The sequence below is a fragment of the Sphaerodactylus townsendi genome, linkage group LG05 (assembly GCF_021028975.2).
Source record: "Sphaerodactylus townsendi isolate TG3544 linkage group LG05, MPM_Stown_v2.3, whole genome shotgun sequence".
Lineage (NCBI taxonomy): Eukaryota > Metazoa > Chordata > Lepidosauria > Squamata > Sphaerodactylidae > Sphaerodactylus > Sphaerodactylus townsendi.
Window position 1 is genome coordinate 43,706,703 of NC_059429.1, and position 17,733 is coordinate 43,724,435.

Sequence of the window (17,733 nt, forward strand, 5' to 3'; positions counted from 1 at the left end):
CTGGCAATTGCCACTGTTATGGAAAATATATTGATAAGTTGTGAGGTTTTCAGATAGATATGCAGACTATATGCTATATGCTTGTGTGGTGTTAAGAAATATGCTTCAGATATCAGCTCAAACTTTGCCCTGGCTATTTCAAGGTTGTTTATTAAACCGGGTGCTTCTAGCTTGCATGGAAAGAAGAAGTAGTGTGCCTGCATGCAAGGAAAAGGGAACTGACACCATCATGCGAGGAGCACTCACGGGTACATGGGTACAAAGTTGCCGTGAAATGGAAATAAGCGTTGTGCTGGCTGGAAATAACCATTGCTTAATAACCTGTTGCTTAAAGCGGATATAACTAACAGAATAACAAGTTAAGGGGATTTTTGGGGTGGGTTAGTAAAATTTGTAATACTGCCTTTTTAGGAAGATTGTGAGCCTTGGGTCAGCCCTGAGAGCCGTGTGGTGTCTTGGGATTGGTTCAAGAGACAGAGAGGGAGGCTTTAAATTGAGCTGCACTGCGATGCAGACTTCAGAGGGCCACACCCTGATTCGGTTGGTCCTCTCCACCTCTATAGACGTGAATAAACTGCTTACTGCTGACTGCTGCATTTGTGAGTATTGATTTGATTGGGGATATCTGAAAATACTCCATAACACCACTACGAGGGGAGGATTGTAGACCATTACTTTGAAGAGGGACAACAGAGGGGTGGGCTAAGCACCTTCACCAGCATTTCTGGCAGTAGAAACTCCCATGGTCATAGCCATGACCCTGGAAACTGTGGGACCAGATGGTACTAGTGGTGGCAGGGAAATCTAGCCCAGAATTAACAAATTCCCCTCTACCCAGTGGCATAGCTACCACAGGGAAGGGGGGTGCGCGTCGCACTGGGTGCACGCCTGGGGGGGGAGCAAAAATGTATTTTTGATATTTTTAGTGTTTTTACTTTGTTGGCCAGCAGGGGGTGCAGTTTTTAGGATAGTGGCTCCACAATTTCAGGATATCGTCCGGCGATACTCCTGCTGATACCAGCCAGGTTTGGTGAAGTTTGGTTCAGAGAGTCCAAAGTTATGGAGCCCCAAAGAAAGTGCCCCACCCCATTGTTTCCAATGGGAGCTAATAGTAGATGGGGCTACCTTTTGAGGGTCCATAACTTTGGACCCCCTGAACCAAACTTCACCAAACTTGGCTGGTATCATCAGGATAGTCTCCTGCTGATACCAGCCAGGTTTGATGAAGTTTGGTTTGGGGGTCCAAAGTTATGGACTCCCAAAGGGGGTGCCCCCATTTCCCATTGTTTCCAGTGGGAGCTAATAGTAGATGGGGCTACCCCTTTGAGGGTCCATCACTTTGGGCCCCCTTAACCAAACTTCACCAAACCCGACAGGTATTATCAGGAGAGTCTCCTAAAGATACCCTGAAATTTTTGATGCTGCTAGCCTAAAAACTACGCCCCCTGCAGGCCAGAAACTGAAAAAAACACTTAAAATACCAACAAACATGGGGGGGCAGCAAAACTCCGATTTTGCACCAGGCTCCATTTCCCCTAGCTACACCACTGCCTCTACCCTACAAGCATGATAAAATAAACACTCTTTAATTTATACTGTAAGGTCAACCTCTTTTGAGGCTCAAATAGATGATATGCCGAACACATGACAGGTCATGAGTGTATGACCAGACTTGCAAATAGATGTAACTTTGGAGAACTTGCCTCAACAGCATTCATTTTCTCAGTGCTGCCAGGGGTAAGAAGGAATGGCAGTAGGGAAGCTTTTCACATCTTCCTGTGTCTCCACAAGTGTCTCCCCCCATTCCTGCTGGTGCAGCGGGCGGGAAATCAGAAGCTCCTTTGTCCCCGCAATAGCACCAAGCAAATGGCTATTACTTTGAAAGTGAGTTCATGCATTGCATGTCTGACTGTACATCTAGTCATTCACCAGTGACCACCCAACACAACTTGTGTGTATTGTGTAGCACTCACTTTACTGAAGCCAACTTACCTTAATGCTTCCAAGGTCCACTGGATGTTTAATAACTGTATGGTAGTCTTCAAGGCCCAAGGAAGTAACATCTACTGGCTTATAAAATGGCCAAGCGTACGCTACATGCTTCTGTGAGAACATTTCTAGAAGGATCTCGTTACAGTATTCCAGCTGTGCTGTTAGCCTTACGTTCTTGATAGGCTCAGGAGGTTGCTGGGAGTCTGGCAAGTCTTGCTTTGCTGGAGACCCATTGCCCTCTTCTCTAGAGGAGATCTTTGTAATTTTGGGCTCACTGGGGGCTGGAGAGGATTCATTGCTTGCAGTGATTATTGCAGTAGTAGTATCAGCCTTCCTTTTCACACCCTTTTTAATACAGGAACACAGGGTTTAACAAAAGAGGGAAAGACACAGAAAATCAATTTCAGGAGCCTCTGTAATAAGGCAGCCATAAAAATAAAAAAGCACAGCCAATGTCTGTTGAGGCTTTTTATACAAATACTTTGGCCATTTATGCATGCACTATATACTGTGTGGCTGTTTGCATCATAGTGGGGTTTTCCTACACATTTTTGTTCATACCTGGGATTCTCCGCCTGCAAGGATTTTTATTCCACATTGCAAGGAGGCAGAAGATCAGGGAGGGAAGGATGGTGGAAAAGCAACTTGAATCTTCACTCCCTTTTTTATTTGGCAATAGGGCTCATGGACAGGCTTTCCCTCCTTTCGAGCTAAGATCACTGGGGATCCCTTTGTGCTGCCACTGCTATGGCAGTAGCCTCCAGCAGTTGCCACCAGCAGCACAGTTTGCACAAACCACAGAAATTGCCCACTTTCCCCATGTCACAAGGTCTATTGCTGAAGAAATAGAGCTTCAGCTTTAACATTAAAAAAATAAGTCCTTCTGATTGTTTTGAAATGGTGGCCTGAAAAGTGGGAGAACCTGCTATTGTGTGGGTGGAGAAAGGCAGAGAGGAGCGAGAAAACCCCCAAAAAGCTTAACACACAGTGTTAATGGAGAGAAAAAGTCACACTTTAACAGTTTTCAGAAACTGTGGGGATTCTCTGATCTGAGAGCACAATGTGTTCTGAATGGGGGAAATGTGTACGTAACTGAGAATCAAACTCAAAGGGAATGTATGTTCAATGCAAAGGAAACCACAACTGTGTAAATTGCCTTTGAGTGGAGTTTAATTGCAAACTGCATTATCGCCCTAATGAGATGCCTTCAGAAATTATTTAGGATACAGGGATGAATGGGAAGCAGTTACTTATCTGTTGAAGGCATGAAGCCCACCCTCCCCAGCTTGCCCACCTATTGGTTTCAAGTTTTTTTCCAGGTAAGAGCTATTGCTCAGTGGTTAAGCACCCTTTCTACTTGCAAGGTGTCAGGGCTCTGGGCTGATTTATATCACATCCCATTCAAGGATCAGATGTGCCCTGGGACTTCTGTGCATTCCTTGGTGAACGTCATCCAGAACACAACTGCAGTAGATAGAGAAGCGGACTTAAACCTTCCCCTCTCTATGTGGTTTTCAGCCCCACTAGGGAAATTTATGGATAATCCTCAGTCTGAAAGTCTTTGCAGTGGCAATGACTTTAATGTGTAAATCAACCAAACTGAGTCAGGTAGCAGGCACTGGGAAAGACTTTTTTTACTGGAGATCCTGGTATGCTATTTTCTGGTCAGAGGTAAATGGTACTGAGCTAGATGGACAATACCAGTGATTTTTTTATGGGGGGGTTCAGCCCCAGTGCTTATAAAACAGCTCTCCAAGGCCAGGGATGGCAGATTCCCCTGCCCCACCTGCACCCCCCACCGGCTGGGCTCCCAGCTGGCAACCGGCAGTCCCGTCTGCCCTCCCCTCCAGGCAGAGGCGTAGCTAGGGAAAATGGAGCCCAGTGCAAAATCGGAGTTTTGCGCGCGCGCGCGCGCACGCACACACACACCCACACACACCCATTGGCGGCTTCTGTGATGCTGGAATCCACCCCCCAACAGCATCACTTTCAATGGTGTTTAAACTAGGGAGCCCAGATTCTCCTTTTAAATCTGAGAATCTGGGGTCCCCAGTTAAAACAACATTGAGATTCTCCCTTTAAATCCATGCCGAAGAGGGTGGATTTAAAAGGAGAATCTGGGGAAATTTGGGGTGTGCCTGCTGTCAGGGGTGCAAATGTTAAGATAGCAGCTTCAGGACAGTCTCCTGATGACACCACCTAGGTTTGGTGAAGTTTGGTTCAGGGGGTCCAAAATTATGGACCCTGAAAGGCGTAGCCCCCATCTTCTAATAGCTCCCATTGGAAACAATGGGGATGGGGGCACCTACTTTGGTGCCCCCCACTTTGGATTGCACAGCTGTGAAGTCTTTATCACGTACCTTTATCACGTAGAAAGACCCTTGATCAGTTATGCAATAGTGTCTTTTAAAAAAACTTGAGAGGAACATCCCTTTTTTCTATACCCACTAGACTTGTTAACAGTTAGGATGTTGTTCTGTTTGCACCATGATGAAATACAAAAGGTGGCCACAATCCATTTGCAAAGCTGGATGTCCCAAGTGATCCCTGAAGCATTAATCTGCAACTAGAGAGGTCTAGCAGCAGACCGGACAGTACATTGCAGTAACCACACAGCACATTTATTCAGGTCTTATATTCTTTGTCTCCATGGGACGATTGCAGAACTTTAAGCCCCTAATGATTACTGGTTGTTTTCTCATATTCAGCACAGAATTATTGATAGTCAGTTTATTTTTCTTTGTTCTGCTAAGCACCTCTTTACAGTGGTCAATCACGATATAATTACTTCCTTGAAAACATACCCTACAAATACATAAATGGAAAATCAACTGTTTCCCCTACCCATTTGGGAATGGCCATATTCAAAAGTAACTTACTGTGGTTACTGTTTCTGCGGCTTGTAGTACATTTGAGGATGGAGTTACAGGTGAAGATTCAAGGATGTTTTGCTTTGGTGTGGACATCACTGGAAGCAGCTTAACTTTCTTAGGCTGTTTTGGTTTAGCTTGTGAGATTCCATTGTTAGGGAGGTCATTACCTAACGAACAGAATTTAAGTTGCATCGTTGAAGGGCACCAAATATTACAGTCTGAGGGCAGAAATACATATCACATGAAGCTCTGCAATTATTTTTCCTTTCTTTAGAAAAACACCTTCAGGGCCAGTATCTAAGGGAGAGAGGGAATAATTGCGTGCTGTTTTTCTACCTGATACCACCTCTTGAACTTGTTTTTTCCCCTGCTGGGGAAAATTCATGGGTATCTAAATTTCCCCTTTGCAGAAGCAACTTGCAGGTGGTGGTTTAGACAGGAAAGTGGCGCAAGGGGGCAGGTTAAGTATCTATTTACCTTCTTCTCTGGTTTCTTCTTCTCAGCTCTGTTTCTGGACTCCATTTTAAAAGTTGTTGGGAAAATCCATCACAGAACTACATGAATTTTGCTGTTTTGGCCCCTCTAAAGTTTTCACCAACATGTATTATATTGAAAGCTTTTATCATAGGTAAGGTCTTATTCATATGTGCGGTCTTATTTCTAGCTAACACTTAACATGTAGCTATTAAATCCTGACCACCCTGCTCTGATGCAATCATCTGGACTGTTTGGCAGATGATACCAGCACAAGACTGAAGCTCCACATCCCTGTACATTTAACAGCACACTGACAGTCATGCCCCAACCCCGATTTAAACATTGAAAGCTTTTGTCTACCTGCTGTACTGTATATTTGTTTACCTTGCCTTCAGATGAATTCATAACAATTTTTAGGGTTTTTTTAAAATGTACCCATGTTTAATAAAACATTAAATCTTACATCGATCTGACAGTATTAATTATACAATAGTTTTAACTGGAGTGCAGTCAGTTTTTTATGTCTGGGTTATGGAGCAGTAGAGGGAAGTTGAACAGAGGCATTTTGTGAGTGTACACAAGGTTATGTGCTTATGCACTTCATTACATACATATCAAGATAAATCACTAAAGCAGGGCTGTCAAGCTGATTTGTTATGAGGTCCGGATATGATAAAACTGTAACTTGGTTGGGCCAGGACCTGTGCGGGAGGTGGCTGTCTTGACTGGTGAACCCTTCCCACCTTAGACCAACACAGAGGGGTAGTGGGGTAGCTCCTACAGCAGGCTCACCAGCTCAGGTTGGCACAGTGTGGGGTGGCTTGGCAGGTCAGATCAGGAGTGGGGTTGGTACTTGGACTCGTGAGCCAGCAGCGGTGTTAGGTAGATGCCTCTACTGGCAAACCCACAATGGTTTGCCAGGGCAGATCAGGAGTGAGGCAGGGGGCTTGCCTCAGCAGCCTTGCAGCCCTGATAAACCCTTTCAAAGGGCCAGATTTAATCCCCAAGCCACATGTTTACACCCCTGCACTAAAGGAAAGAAATAGGCAGCATCTTCCAGAGGGTTGGGTAAGAGTGCTGAAGCCCTAAAGAATCCTAATGTAGAGTATATGTGATTGCACAAACAGCACTTTAGTCATCTCAACATCTCCTCTAAAAAGGCAAGCACAGATAATTATTTTCCATAAGCAGATGCCACAAAACAGGGATTATCCCAGGAATTTATCATTCAAGCGACAATTGTTTCCAGGATAAACAAAGCAATGTTGCATGTAGTATTTCGACAATAATCTCAATATTATAAAAAGGCTTAACTATTCAGAGATTAAGTTGCTCTTGATTGGAAGTGAAAGTAATATCACTTGCCTTGGATGCTCTAGGGATAGATTCAAATGTCCATCTTTTTCATACAACTGCATTTATCTTGCTAAAGCTGAGTAATCGGAGATTTCCTGAAGCTGTAATAAGCATGCTGCATATGAAGTAATCCTGAATATTCAATGTTATGATAGGGAAAGTGTGAATGCATGCTGATGTTGAGTTTGTATTGTTCTTCATAGTGATTACCTGTATGTTTTGTGTCATCATTACCAATAATGGCCTCCAAAATGGTGTATCATTAATGGCCTGGCTCAGGTCTTGCAAACTTGAGGACTGCCTCCAGCTCCCTTTATGAGTTAGTCCATTTCATTGGAACTTTGTGTTTCCCTGCTGCCTTTACCTTTTTTTTAGCATTACTGCCTTTTTCAGTGACTCTTGCAATATGTTTTGGCTGTTTTAACCGTAATTTTCTTTGTAGTGAACTCGAGGTGAATGTCTGGTTAACTATTGTAGGAAAACTTTAAGAACACTTTCAGCTAGGCCCAGATTAGGATTTTGCATAGCTATCGCAAATGTCTGTTTTCCTCCTTAGTATAGTCTCCTAGTTTACACAGAATTTAGAAAGTGTAGCATTATTGCCCTATCTACAGTTCTGCAAGAGAGCAACATCAATAGTACCAGTTGCTGGAGAGATTTAGATATTTGCGGTCAGATTTCTTTGCAGCGCAGCGTTTTGACTAGTAGTGCTATCATCTCTCTTATACAAACACTCAAAGATTTTCTTACCATCTGTCTTTTCCCCCTTTCTTTTTCCTTTACTGTCCACCACAACTTTCTCTTCTGGGGGCATCTGTGCAATTTTTTGCAAAAATACTTTTTCTAGTGCTTGTGCCATGAAAACAATGTCATCACCAGGCTGCAAGAATAAGGTACACTAATCAGCTGCTGTCCAAGATCCTTATGCTCATAATGCTAAAACGTGCCCAGCATATCACAAGAGATTGATAGTCCATGCCTCCAGACCCACCAGCTCTACTTTAAAAAATTTTTTTGTTGTTCTGCATGATCCTAGTGCTAATCTTGTACATTCTACCCACAGGACAGAAGACACAGATTGTTAACCACTTCAACCAATAGTAAAAGGGGGGGGGGGGTTATGTAATTCATCGAAGCAGAAAAACAAGCAGGCCATTCACAGACAAATTGCAGTTTCTACATACACTACTTTGTGAGACTTCCTCAAAAGGCAGAAAAATGTGACAGAAAATTGGCCAAAAGACTCTGCTCCTAAACAGCCTGATGAAGACTGACCATGCTTCAGGAGGCTAATCTTGGATTGTAATAAATGAAGTGAGGGCCTTTCTCCAGCTCTTCCCCAGCAGTGGCGTAGGAGGTTAAGAGCTCATGTATCTAATCTGGAGGAACCGGGTTTGATTCCCAGCTCTGCCACCTGAGCTGTGGAGGCTTATCTGGGGAATTCAGATTAGCCTGTACACTCCCACACACGCTAGCTGGGTGACCTTGGGCTAGTCACAGCTCTTCTGAGGTCTCTCAGCCCCACCCACCTCACAGGGTGTTTGTTGTGAGGGGGGAAGGGCAAGGAGTTTGTAAGCCCCTTTGAGTCTCCTGCAGGAGAGAAAGGGGGGATATAAATCCAAACTCCTCCTCCTACTCCTCCTACTCCTCTTCCTCCTCCTTCTTCTCCTTCTTCTTCTTCGATCCCCCCTATGCCGCGCGCTGCTCTCAGCATCCCTGGTGCACGCCCGGGCATCCCTATGACCCTGCGCTCTGCGCAAGGTCATCAAAAGGCGCCGTTAAGAAGAGTGCCAGGGATGCCACGTGCTGAGGGAGCACGACAGCGGCAGCGTCGGGGTGGCTGCGCTGTCGCTGCCCCTGTCATGGGGAGTGCCGGGGGACCCCGCGCTACTCTCCTCAAGTAGCGCGGGGCTTAAGGTAAGTGGGGAAAGGCCCTGAGATTGAGATATTTTCAAAAGGCATGGGTAGTTGAGAACAGTCAATGCTGAGGTGTAGGGGGAAGAAGCTGTCCTTCTCTAACCACTGAGTTCATAGAGCCCCAGAGGAGAAAATTTGATTGTAGGGATGTCCAGGCAATAAATGCCCCCCATAATCCACTAAGGATCATCCCTGAGCCTGTACCTTCCAATAGTAAAAACTCCCCAACCAGCCTTCTCCCACCCCTTATTGCCAGCCAGTCACTATTTGTGCACCTCTGCTTAGCTATGGAAAAATCCAGGGATACAGAAAAATATGGATTTCCCCTTCAGATTAAAATGAAGAATCCCTCCAAAGAAGCAGAGTGAGAATTGGACATAAGCACAGCTATAAGCCTTGACTCTATGCAGTGATGTCAGGATGAATGAAAAGAAGCAGTCTGCATATTGCTTCCAACCTATGAAGGCAGGAAACTGTCTTACAGAGCCAAAGTTGAAGGGAAGTCTCTCATCTACATTCCAGCCTCAGTGCTTTGGGGCAAATTTCCTGTGAGGGGCAATTTTCAGGATTTGTGGCTCAAATAGGACAGGTGCAATCAATTAGCTTCATCAAGCCACAATACAGATGTCAGTCTCTGGTGGGACCCAGGGATCCTCTGAAATTACAGCTTATCTGCTGACTAAAGAGATCAATTCCCCTGGAGAAAACAGATGCTTTGGAGGTTGGACTGCAGCATGGTGACCTGCTGAGGTCCCTCCTTTCCAAAGTCTCCAGAAATTTCACAGTCTGGATCTGACTCCCCTACTGTCAGTAGCCAGGGGAGAACCTGGCACCTCTAAGCCCCAAAGCTAGGGAACCCAGAACTACAGGGAAATCACCTTACTTGAGTAAAGACTTAAAATGTATGCAAATATTTGAGGGGGGGCGGGACAAGGCAGAGATTGAAAAGATCACATTTTCTACCACATCACCATGATAAAATCCAAACTGACCACTTTAAGGAAATTTGAATTTGCATATTTCAAGTACCTACCTTGTTATACAGGTAACAATTTGAAAACATCGTTTTAAAGTTTTCGATACACTCAGCAGCACAAGTGTAATAGTTGTGTTCCAGACGCTTCTGAATTGTAGTCAAATCCATTGGTTTTGTAATAATATTATAATAATCCTGTTTATGGAGTATTAAAAAAAGAAAAACAGGACATATGAGAGCACAGTGAGTTAGCAAGCAATTTTTTATGATGTAACTTACTATTGTATTCACAAAAAAATTTCCCAATTTAAAATGCATTTAATTCAAGCTTCAATCAGAAGGAATAATACGACCATACATAAGCATAGGAGAAAATATGCATTTATAGAGCCAGTTTCTTCACATATGTCATCTATCGCCACCCTTAAGTTCTGGGTTCGCCTGTGCTTTAATTCGGACACTGGTAGCCTTATCAATCATATCCTCCCCCAGCTCCATGGATCTAAGTGGTGGCGGGCAGTTGAAATTAAAATACTTTCCCTGGGATTCTCCTGGGAGTCTTTGCAAATGCTACCTCCTTCCGAACTCTTTTTTCAACTAAAAAGGCGACTTCTTGACCAGGAGCTACAAGTTCTACAAGACCAAGTAGCTGAAGTAACTGTTACCCCTTCTCCTTCCCCATCAAATTCAAACCCAATGTGATGGCAGACTATACTGAGTATACTCCAAGAGCCCAGAAGCTGAGAAGTGGATATACACACAAGGGGGCTCAGATTCGTAATTCCTTCCCTTGTTCTGTACTCCAAGGGAGGTTTCTTAAAATTGACTACCGCTTAAAGAGGTGAGGAAATGCCCCCACTGTACTATAGTGGTGCAATCCATGGAACATATAATGCTCAACTGCCCCAAATACGCGGAAGCTAGGACCAGGCTTTTGACCTTCCTTCCTGCTAAGTTTAAGGAATACTCTGTTGCTGGGAAGGTGGCATTCCTACTAAACAACTCTTCTTCTGTGATTTTAAATTCTGTAGCTAGGTTCCTTTTAGGAACCTTGGAATAATACCTGTGGTGGTTTTATATATGGAACATCTGTCTGGATAATGCTGGTTGTTATATTCGTTTTATGCCTAATAAAGGTTTTATGTATGTATATGTCATCTATCAGTAATCCTTCTGACACATCTTAAACTGAGCTGGCACAAAAGTTGTGGACCACAAAATAGTGGCTTATCTTATAACAGGAAATAAGTTTTGAATGGAGGCAAGCTTTGAATCAGGCATTCTATTCACTATACTCTTTTCCACTGGAAAATCAGTTGTGGTGTGGCAGAAGAGGAAATAATATGCTTACACATTAGAAAATAGTCCCAAATGAGTATGAGCATTATCATTAATTTTTAAGCATTGCATTTGTCAAAACTGTTATTCTGTGCATATTTAAACATGGTTCAGCGAATGGGAGGAGCAGGAAACCACCAGGAGAAGGAATCTTCAGGCTAACTCACCAATGAGGTGGGAGGTAGCAACAGCAGCAAGGCTTGGCTGGCTGAGGGGGGGCAGAGCAGGAAGATGAGAGGGAACGCACAGGCGACTGCAGATGGCCCAGTTCTCCCACAGCCCCCCCCCCTCTTAAAGGGGACGAAGGGACAACAAAAGGTGAACGGAAAGTGGGAGCAGAACCACATGAAGTATTCTGTGTGAAAGAAGGTCCAGCATGTGGTGGATGAATATAGAACTGTACTTTAATCTTTCAATGCAAAAGACACATATTTTGTTATTTTATGTTGTTCACCGCCCAGAGCCCTTCGGGGGTTGGGCGGTCTATAAAACTGATAAAATAAATAAATAAATAAATAAATAAATAAATAAATAAATAAATAAAGTTGCTTCTGACTTATAGCAACCCCCAGTGGAGTTTTCAAGACAAAAGACATTCAGAGGTGGTTTGCCTCTGCCTGCCTCCATGACCCTAGTATTCCTTGGAGGCCTCTCATCCAAATACTTGCCAGGGTCAACCCTGTGAAGCTTCTGAGATCTGATGAGATTAGGGTAGCCCTGGCTATCCAAGTCATATTATACCATCTCTAGCAGAGGCGTTCCTCCCATTGGGCAAAGTGGGCAGTTGCCCAGGGCGCCGCCTTGTGGAGGGCGCAAAAACTGCAGGTTCGTTTGTGGGATTTTTTGCATTTTCAGTGTTTTTCCATTTTTGGCCTGCAGAGGACGCGGTTTTTAGGCTAGCAGGACCAAAATTTCAGTGATGATTCAGGAGACTCTCCTGATGCTATCACCCAGGTTTGGTGAGGTTTGGTTCTAGGAGTCCAAAGTTATGGACTCCCAAAGGGGGTGCCCCATCCCCCATTGTTTCCAATGGGAGCTAATAGGAGATGAGACTACACCTTTGAGGGTCCATAGCTTTGGACCCCCTGAACCAAACTCCACCAAACCTGGGAGGTATCATCAGGAGGGTCTCTTACTGATACCACCCAGGTTTTGTGAAGTTTGGTCCAGGGGTTCCAAAGCTATGGACTCCCAAAGGGGTTGCCCCATCACCCATTGTTTCCAATGGGAGCTAACAGAAGATGGGGGCTACACTTTTGGAGATCCATAACTTTGAACCCCCTGAACCAAACTTCACCAAACCAGGGAGGTGGTATCATTAGGAGGAGAGTCTCCTAAAGATACCCTGACAGTTTGGTGCTCCTAGCTTTCTTCCATTTACCCCTGACAGGCAGGCACCTCCCAAATTTTCCCAGGTTTTCCTTTTACATCCCCCCCTCTTTGGCATGGATTTAAAGGGAGAATCTGAGAGTCTCCCAGTTTAAACATTGAAAGTGATGCTGTGTCTGGGTGGGGGAGAATCAACCCCAAAATAGCATCACTTTCAATGTTGTTTAAACTGGGAACCCCAGATTCTCCCTTTAAGGTGGATTTAAAAGGAGAGATCTGGGCTCCTAGTTTAAACACCATTGAAAATGAGTGCTGTTTGAGGGGTGGATTCCAGCATCACTTGTTTAAACTAGGGAGCCCAGATTCTCACTTTTAAATCCACCTTATGGGAGAATCTGGGGTCCCCAGTTTAAATAACATTGAAAGTGATGCTGTTTCCCCCCCAACTAGGGGGGACTGGATACAACACCATAAAATGTTTTCATAGCAGTAATAAAACATTTTGAAAGCCTTTTGAAAAGGTTTTCAAAAAATTATTTCTGCTGTGTGGCATGGCTTATTGCTGTGTTCAGATTTGTGAGTTGGGGCATGTTCTATAATGTGATGGTGACTTTGAAACGACCTGGTGTAAAAAATCACTGCTTGGTCACAGTGGGGGAGGGTGGCTGCCCATGGGGGGGGCACCAAATTCCAGTTTGCCTAGATACGCCACTGGGCATGGCTACAGGGGGGGGGGTGCGTGTTGCACCAGGCACACGCCTGGGGGGGGCATCAAACTCAGGTTTTGCCCAGGGCTCCAGTTTGCCTAGTTACGCCACTGATCTCTAGAGAATGAGTGCTTTTCTTTGAACGAACAGCATTTTTAAATAGTATTCAGCATTTAACAGTAGAGGCACTTCTTTAAAATGTTAGTGGCTAAACACCATTAATACACTTGTGGCAAATTGAAAACAGAAATGCTCTAACAGTGAGTCATTACAGAGCCACGCTCACTTTTGGGCTGTTCATAGTGGCATCCTGAATTGCCATTTGTATGTATGATGGAACATTCATATACTTTCCTGCAAGCATTACTGAATCCAGGATACCAGCCAAATTGTGTGCTGAGGAAGGATATGAGAAAAAAGAGATTTCAGCCCCTTTCCCCCATATACACACATAAAAGTTAGCAGAAGTTTGCAAGCCACAATTGATGCTACAATGTTCTTATGTGTATATGGAATAAATTTTAAGTGACTACCCCAAAAATTGAAGAGACAGAACTGGCCCAGGGCTGCTGCCTAGTTTTGCAACAGCACTGAGTAAATGACCTCTAATATTAACCTCAAGTGACAAGTTTCTCTTGAGATCCGATACCAGAAATGCAAAATGACAGTCACTTTGAAAGCACTTTTGGACAAACTGACCACTTGAGTTTGTCAAGAAAACAGAAACATGTCCAAAGGGTTTTGTTTTGACTTGATACCCAAAGCCAAAGAATGAATTTTGTGATGGAGAGTCCTATAGAGACAACATGAATATTCCAACTAGATTACAGAATAGACCTAAGAGAAAAGCTGAGAATACTGGTCAATGTTGATATCAGTTAGGATTAGCTGATCTTTAAGCAGCTAGTTAGAAGATTCACGAATTGGAACTTAAATTAAGGGGGCAATTTTAAAATCACCAACCTCAACATTTGAACTGGAGGAACAACGTTAAAGGTTTTCTAAATCCTGGTGAGTTAGAAAATTTGAAAGAGAACGGTAAAACAGGAAAGAGAGTTCTGACTTACTAACCCTCAAAAAGGCACTTATGAGCCTAGATCATACACAGTTTAGTGGATTCCCCACTGAGAAATTAAGCCTGATACATCCCAGTTTCAAAAGAAATGGCACCTTTTTAATCATGGTTTCTCCCTCCCCACTACAGCATGTGTCTAGTGAAGACCCTGATGTCTATCACAGTTTCAAACAATGTAACACTCCCCATGAACACGTGATCTGCTAGGTGGGTTTGTTCTTCATCATCCTGATTGGCTGTTGTGTTGTGTTGGGGCAGGAACTTTTTTAAAAACTTTTTTTGCATGCAGCTACATTGCTATGTAGATGCGTAAGCAGAATTGCTCCACCTCTGCGTTTGAGCAGGTTTCTTCTGATTGGCTATTGTGTTGGAGCGGGAACACTACTCTACCCCTGATTGGAAATTCATGTTCTTCTTCTTCTTGTTTTTACGTTCGAACGTAGCCACACATAAATAATGTTATCAAAATCAATGTACCATTGCTTCGTATTTACATTTCTTCGTAGCCATGCCCAGTGCGGCACAAAAAAAGGCTCTGCGCGCTCTGCGCACAGCCCACTGCACTCTGATGGGCTGGAAGGTTTGAAAGGCGGGAACAATAAGCTGCATCTGTCTCCTGTTTCTCCCCACCAAACTGGCTTCAGCACAAGATTCAAAAAAAGGTGTACTTCAATGCAGGTTCTGAAAAAAACACGTGATTAGGGGGGGGGAGCGCGTGCCAGAACTGGGATGAAGTTGTGTTCGGCAAGCTGTGGGGAGTTCTTGCCGAAACCGTGATTTTTGCCATGAGTATCATGGGATAATTTGCCCTTGGGGAATCAACCTTTGATTATCTTCCTGCAAGAAAGCACTATTCCTCCAGGTCTACAGTTGAGGGCATCAATAGGAACTAATAGGTCCATCTTGACTGAGACCTCTTTTTTCCCTCCCCTTTTTCCTTCTTTTGCATTAAATTGGTAGTGGTTGTGGTAAGTGGTTCCACCTTCCAATTTAGTTTTTTAGTGCCATCTGAATTTTGTTTATTAGATTATCTATTTTAATATTATTTTATATGATATTTTAAGGAATGTGTATTGCAGAAGTACGTTGTGAGCCACCCTGAGCCCATTTCAGCAGGAGAGAGCAGGATATCAAATCAAACAAATAAATATTATTTCTCAAAGAACTCTATATTACTTTCTTTAAAACACTGTTACATTTCTGACATGGTCTAAAAATGGATAAAAAGTTGGATGGTTCTCCAACTATGAGTTATACAATTTTAATTATTTTTGTTATTGTTTCAGATTTTCTTTGTAACTCAACATAGCATCTACATTTAGGTTTAAATATCAATGTTACGACATGTAAAATTGCTTTAACCAGTTGACTGCACTAAGATCAAGCTGGAAAAACATACCTCCATATAAAACATACAAGGGCAGATTAGCTATTCTTCAGAGGTTGTCAACTTGCAGACTCCCCAAATAGCTAAACAGAAGTGCCTAATAAGGTTTGTCTTATAGGACCACAGCTATAAAAGAAGTCAGAGATTTGTGAGAAGAAAGGCAGATACCCTTGCATAGTAAGAGCTCCTTACTTGACGACAGATGGCCTGTCAAGATAAGTTTTCTTTGTTTTCCTTAAAATTGTTAAGGTTTTTGTAAAAGGAAATGATGATACTGTTCTTACTGGAAGTTTTAGACCCTCAGCATCCACTGGGTGATGAAATGGCCAGGAAAAGTTATGTCTCCACATGGCTTTCATAACTACCCTCTGCAAGTATTGAAGCTGATTGGTCAAACAACCAGTTCCTTGGGTATTGATGTGTTTTGGAGGGGGAGGATTGACAATTGCCACATGTTCTTGATTTGGGGCAGTCATCTTTTCTCTGTGATGCTTCCGTTGCCTTAGACTTCAGTGTCTTTGCCAAACAATCTGCAAAGGAAAATATTTGGAAGAGATACATTGATTCATTCTGTGACTTTATTCCAGAAAGACAGTGCTTTTAACGACTTGAACACAACTTGAAAAAGGCGCACACATTTCTTTTAGACCACTATTTCCTTTCAAAGACATTATTGAAACCATACTAGAGATGACACTGGGATGAATGGATGAAGAACAATCTCATTTCCAAATCATCTTTAACCATTTGGAAAAAAAGTACCCCCCCCCCGCCTCTGCATAAAAACATGAATGAAGTCATGCTGCCAATAACTGATCCACATTAAGCAAGCATGGTGCACTGGCGTCTTATGGGACATCTGAGGTCAGAAGCACAGGGGTGTATGTCTGCAACAGTTGCAAAAGGAAGGATTACTGATTAGACATGGTGCGGTTTTGAGTGTTTACAAATTATATTTATTAACCTAAGTATAAATATACACATTAATTACTAAGGGATGAAATAAAGGGCCCAGATACACACCCTTAGCCAGAATAGATAACTTCTTATTCTTCTAGGACTCACAACAGTCTTCCCAACTGCCGTAGAATTTTCCATTCAATGCTAGCTTTTGAAGCTGTAGTCAAGAGTTGCTTGTTAATATACCGTTCCTTAAGCCTCTTCTCTGCCACTCATCTTCCACTCACTATGCTATCTGCACCAAAAAGAGATGCTGCATTGTGCTTTCTGCTTGAACTTAAAATAGAGCGGGTGAGCGTACCACAATGACTCCTCACCACTGATCCACACTGCAGGGAATAAGTTCTTCTGTCACACATGTATATTCATCTATTCATCAACCATATACAGTTCATAGGGAAGCTTGAGCACTTGGTTTATTCATGATACTAATATATATATATATATAGCACATGTGTGTTTGTGTGCTTTCAAATCACAGCTGACTTATGGTGACCCTGCAGGGTTTTCAGGGCAAGAGGCGTTCAGAGGTGTTTTGCCTATTCCTGCATCTGCTGAGCTGAGAGAGTTCTGAGAGAACTGTGACTGGCCCAAGATCATCCAGCAAGCTTCATGTAGAGGAGTAAGGAATCAAACCCAGCTCTCCAGATTAGAGTCCACTGCTATCAATGACTACATTATACTGGCTCTCAATATTTTCATTTCACTACCTTTATTAGGCAATGGGCATAGGATAAAACAACAATCGGACTGATAATAACAATAGAAAAAGTTATTAGGTGATCAACAGGAGTGCACAGTTATTGATAAAGCTGTTGCCAAAACTTTGCTACATCTGCAGAAGGCTCTCAATATAATAGTGTGTGTGTGTGTGGGGGGGGGGGGGGAGATATGAATCAGAGCTTTGTTGATTGGAGAGGGTTACTATTCCCTCACTGATTGCAAATGTGACCTCTTGGGCTATTCTAAGCTCCAGCAGTCGAAAAGGGAGGCAAGCTCAATATAGCACCAGTCATTTTACCCACTAGAATTTAAAGCAACCGTCTTTCAGTCAGGGAAATTATGAGGAGAGGAATTGTTCTCATTGCCTTCTCCTTAGTTACAGCTGCAATCTATAGTGAACATCTCCATGGCTGTTTTTAAGATGAAACATCCCTGGTAGTCCAGTCACAGAACTCCAGCTTTATGTGCTATTTAGCCCCGATAAACAAAATATGCTACACTTTCCATACCATTATGGATATGCCGGTCTTTGCAATGGTACATATGTACACATGACTGGAAAGTGTGCATCTTCATGTATTTATTGATATGTATTCATTGGTATTGGTACATGCATTCACTGG

The 17,733-nt window shown here is 43.2% G+C and overlaps 1 protein-coding gene across 1 annotated transcript in view; it reads right to left on the reverse strand.

Annotated features, from left to right (window-relative positions):
- BRDT (bromodomain testis associated) overlaps positions 1-15,903 on the reverse strand; it is a 38,183-nt gene extending 22,280 nt beyond the window's left edge. Inside the window, 5 exon segments of the mRNA XM_048497839.1 lie at positions 1,993-2,337; positions 4,872-5,032; positions 7,449-7,578; positions 9,649-9,786; positions 15,712-15,903. Of these exon segments, the coding sequence (XP_048353796.1) occupies positions 1,993-2,337; positions 4,872-5,032; positions 7,449-7,578; positions 9,649-9,786; positions 15,712-15,903 (966 nt within the window).
- Between the last annotated feature and the right edge of the window lie 1,830 nt (positions 15,904-17,733).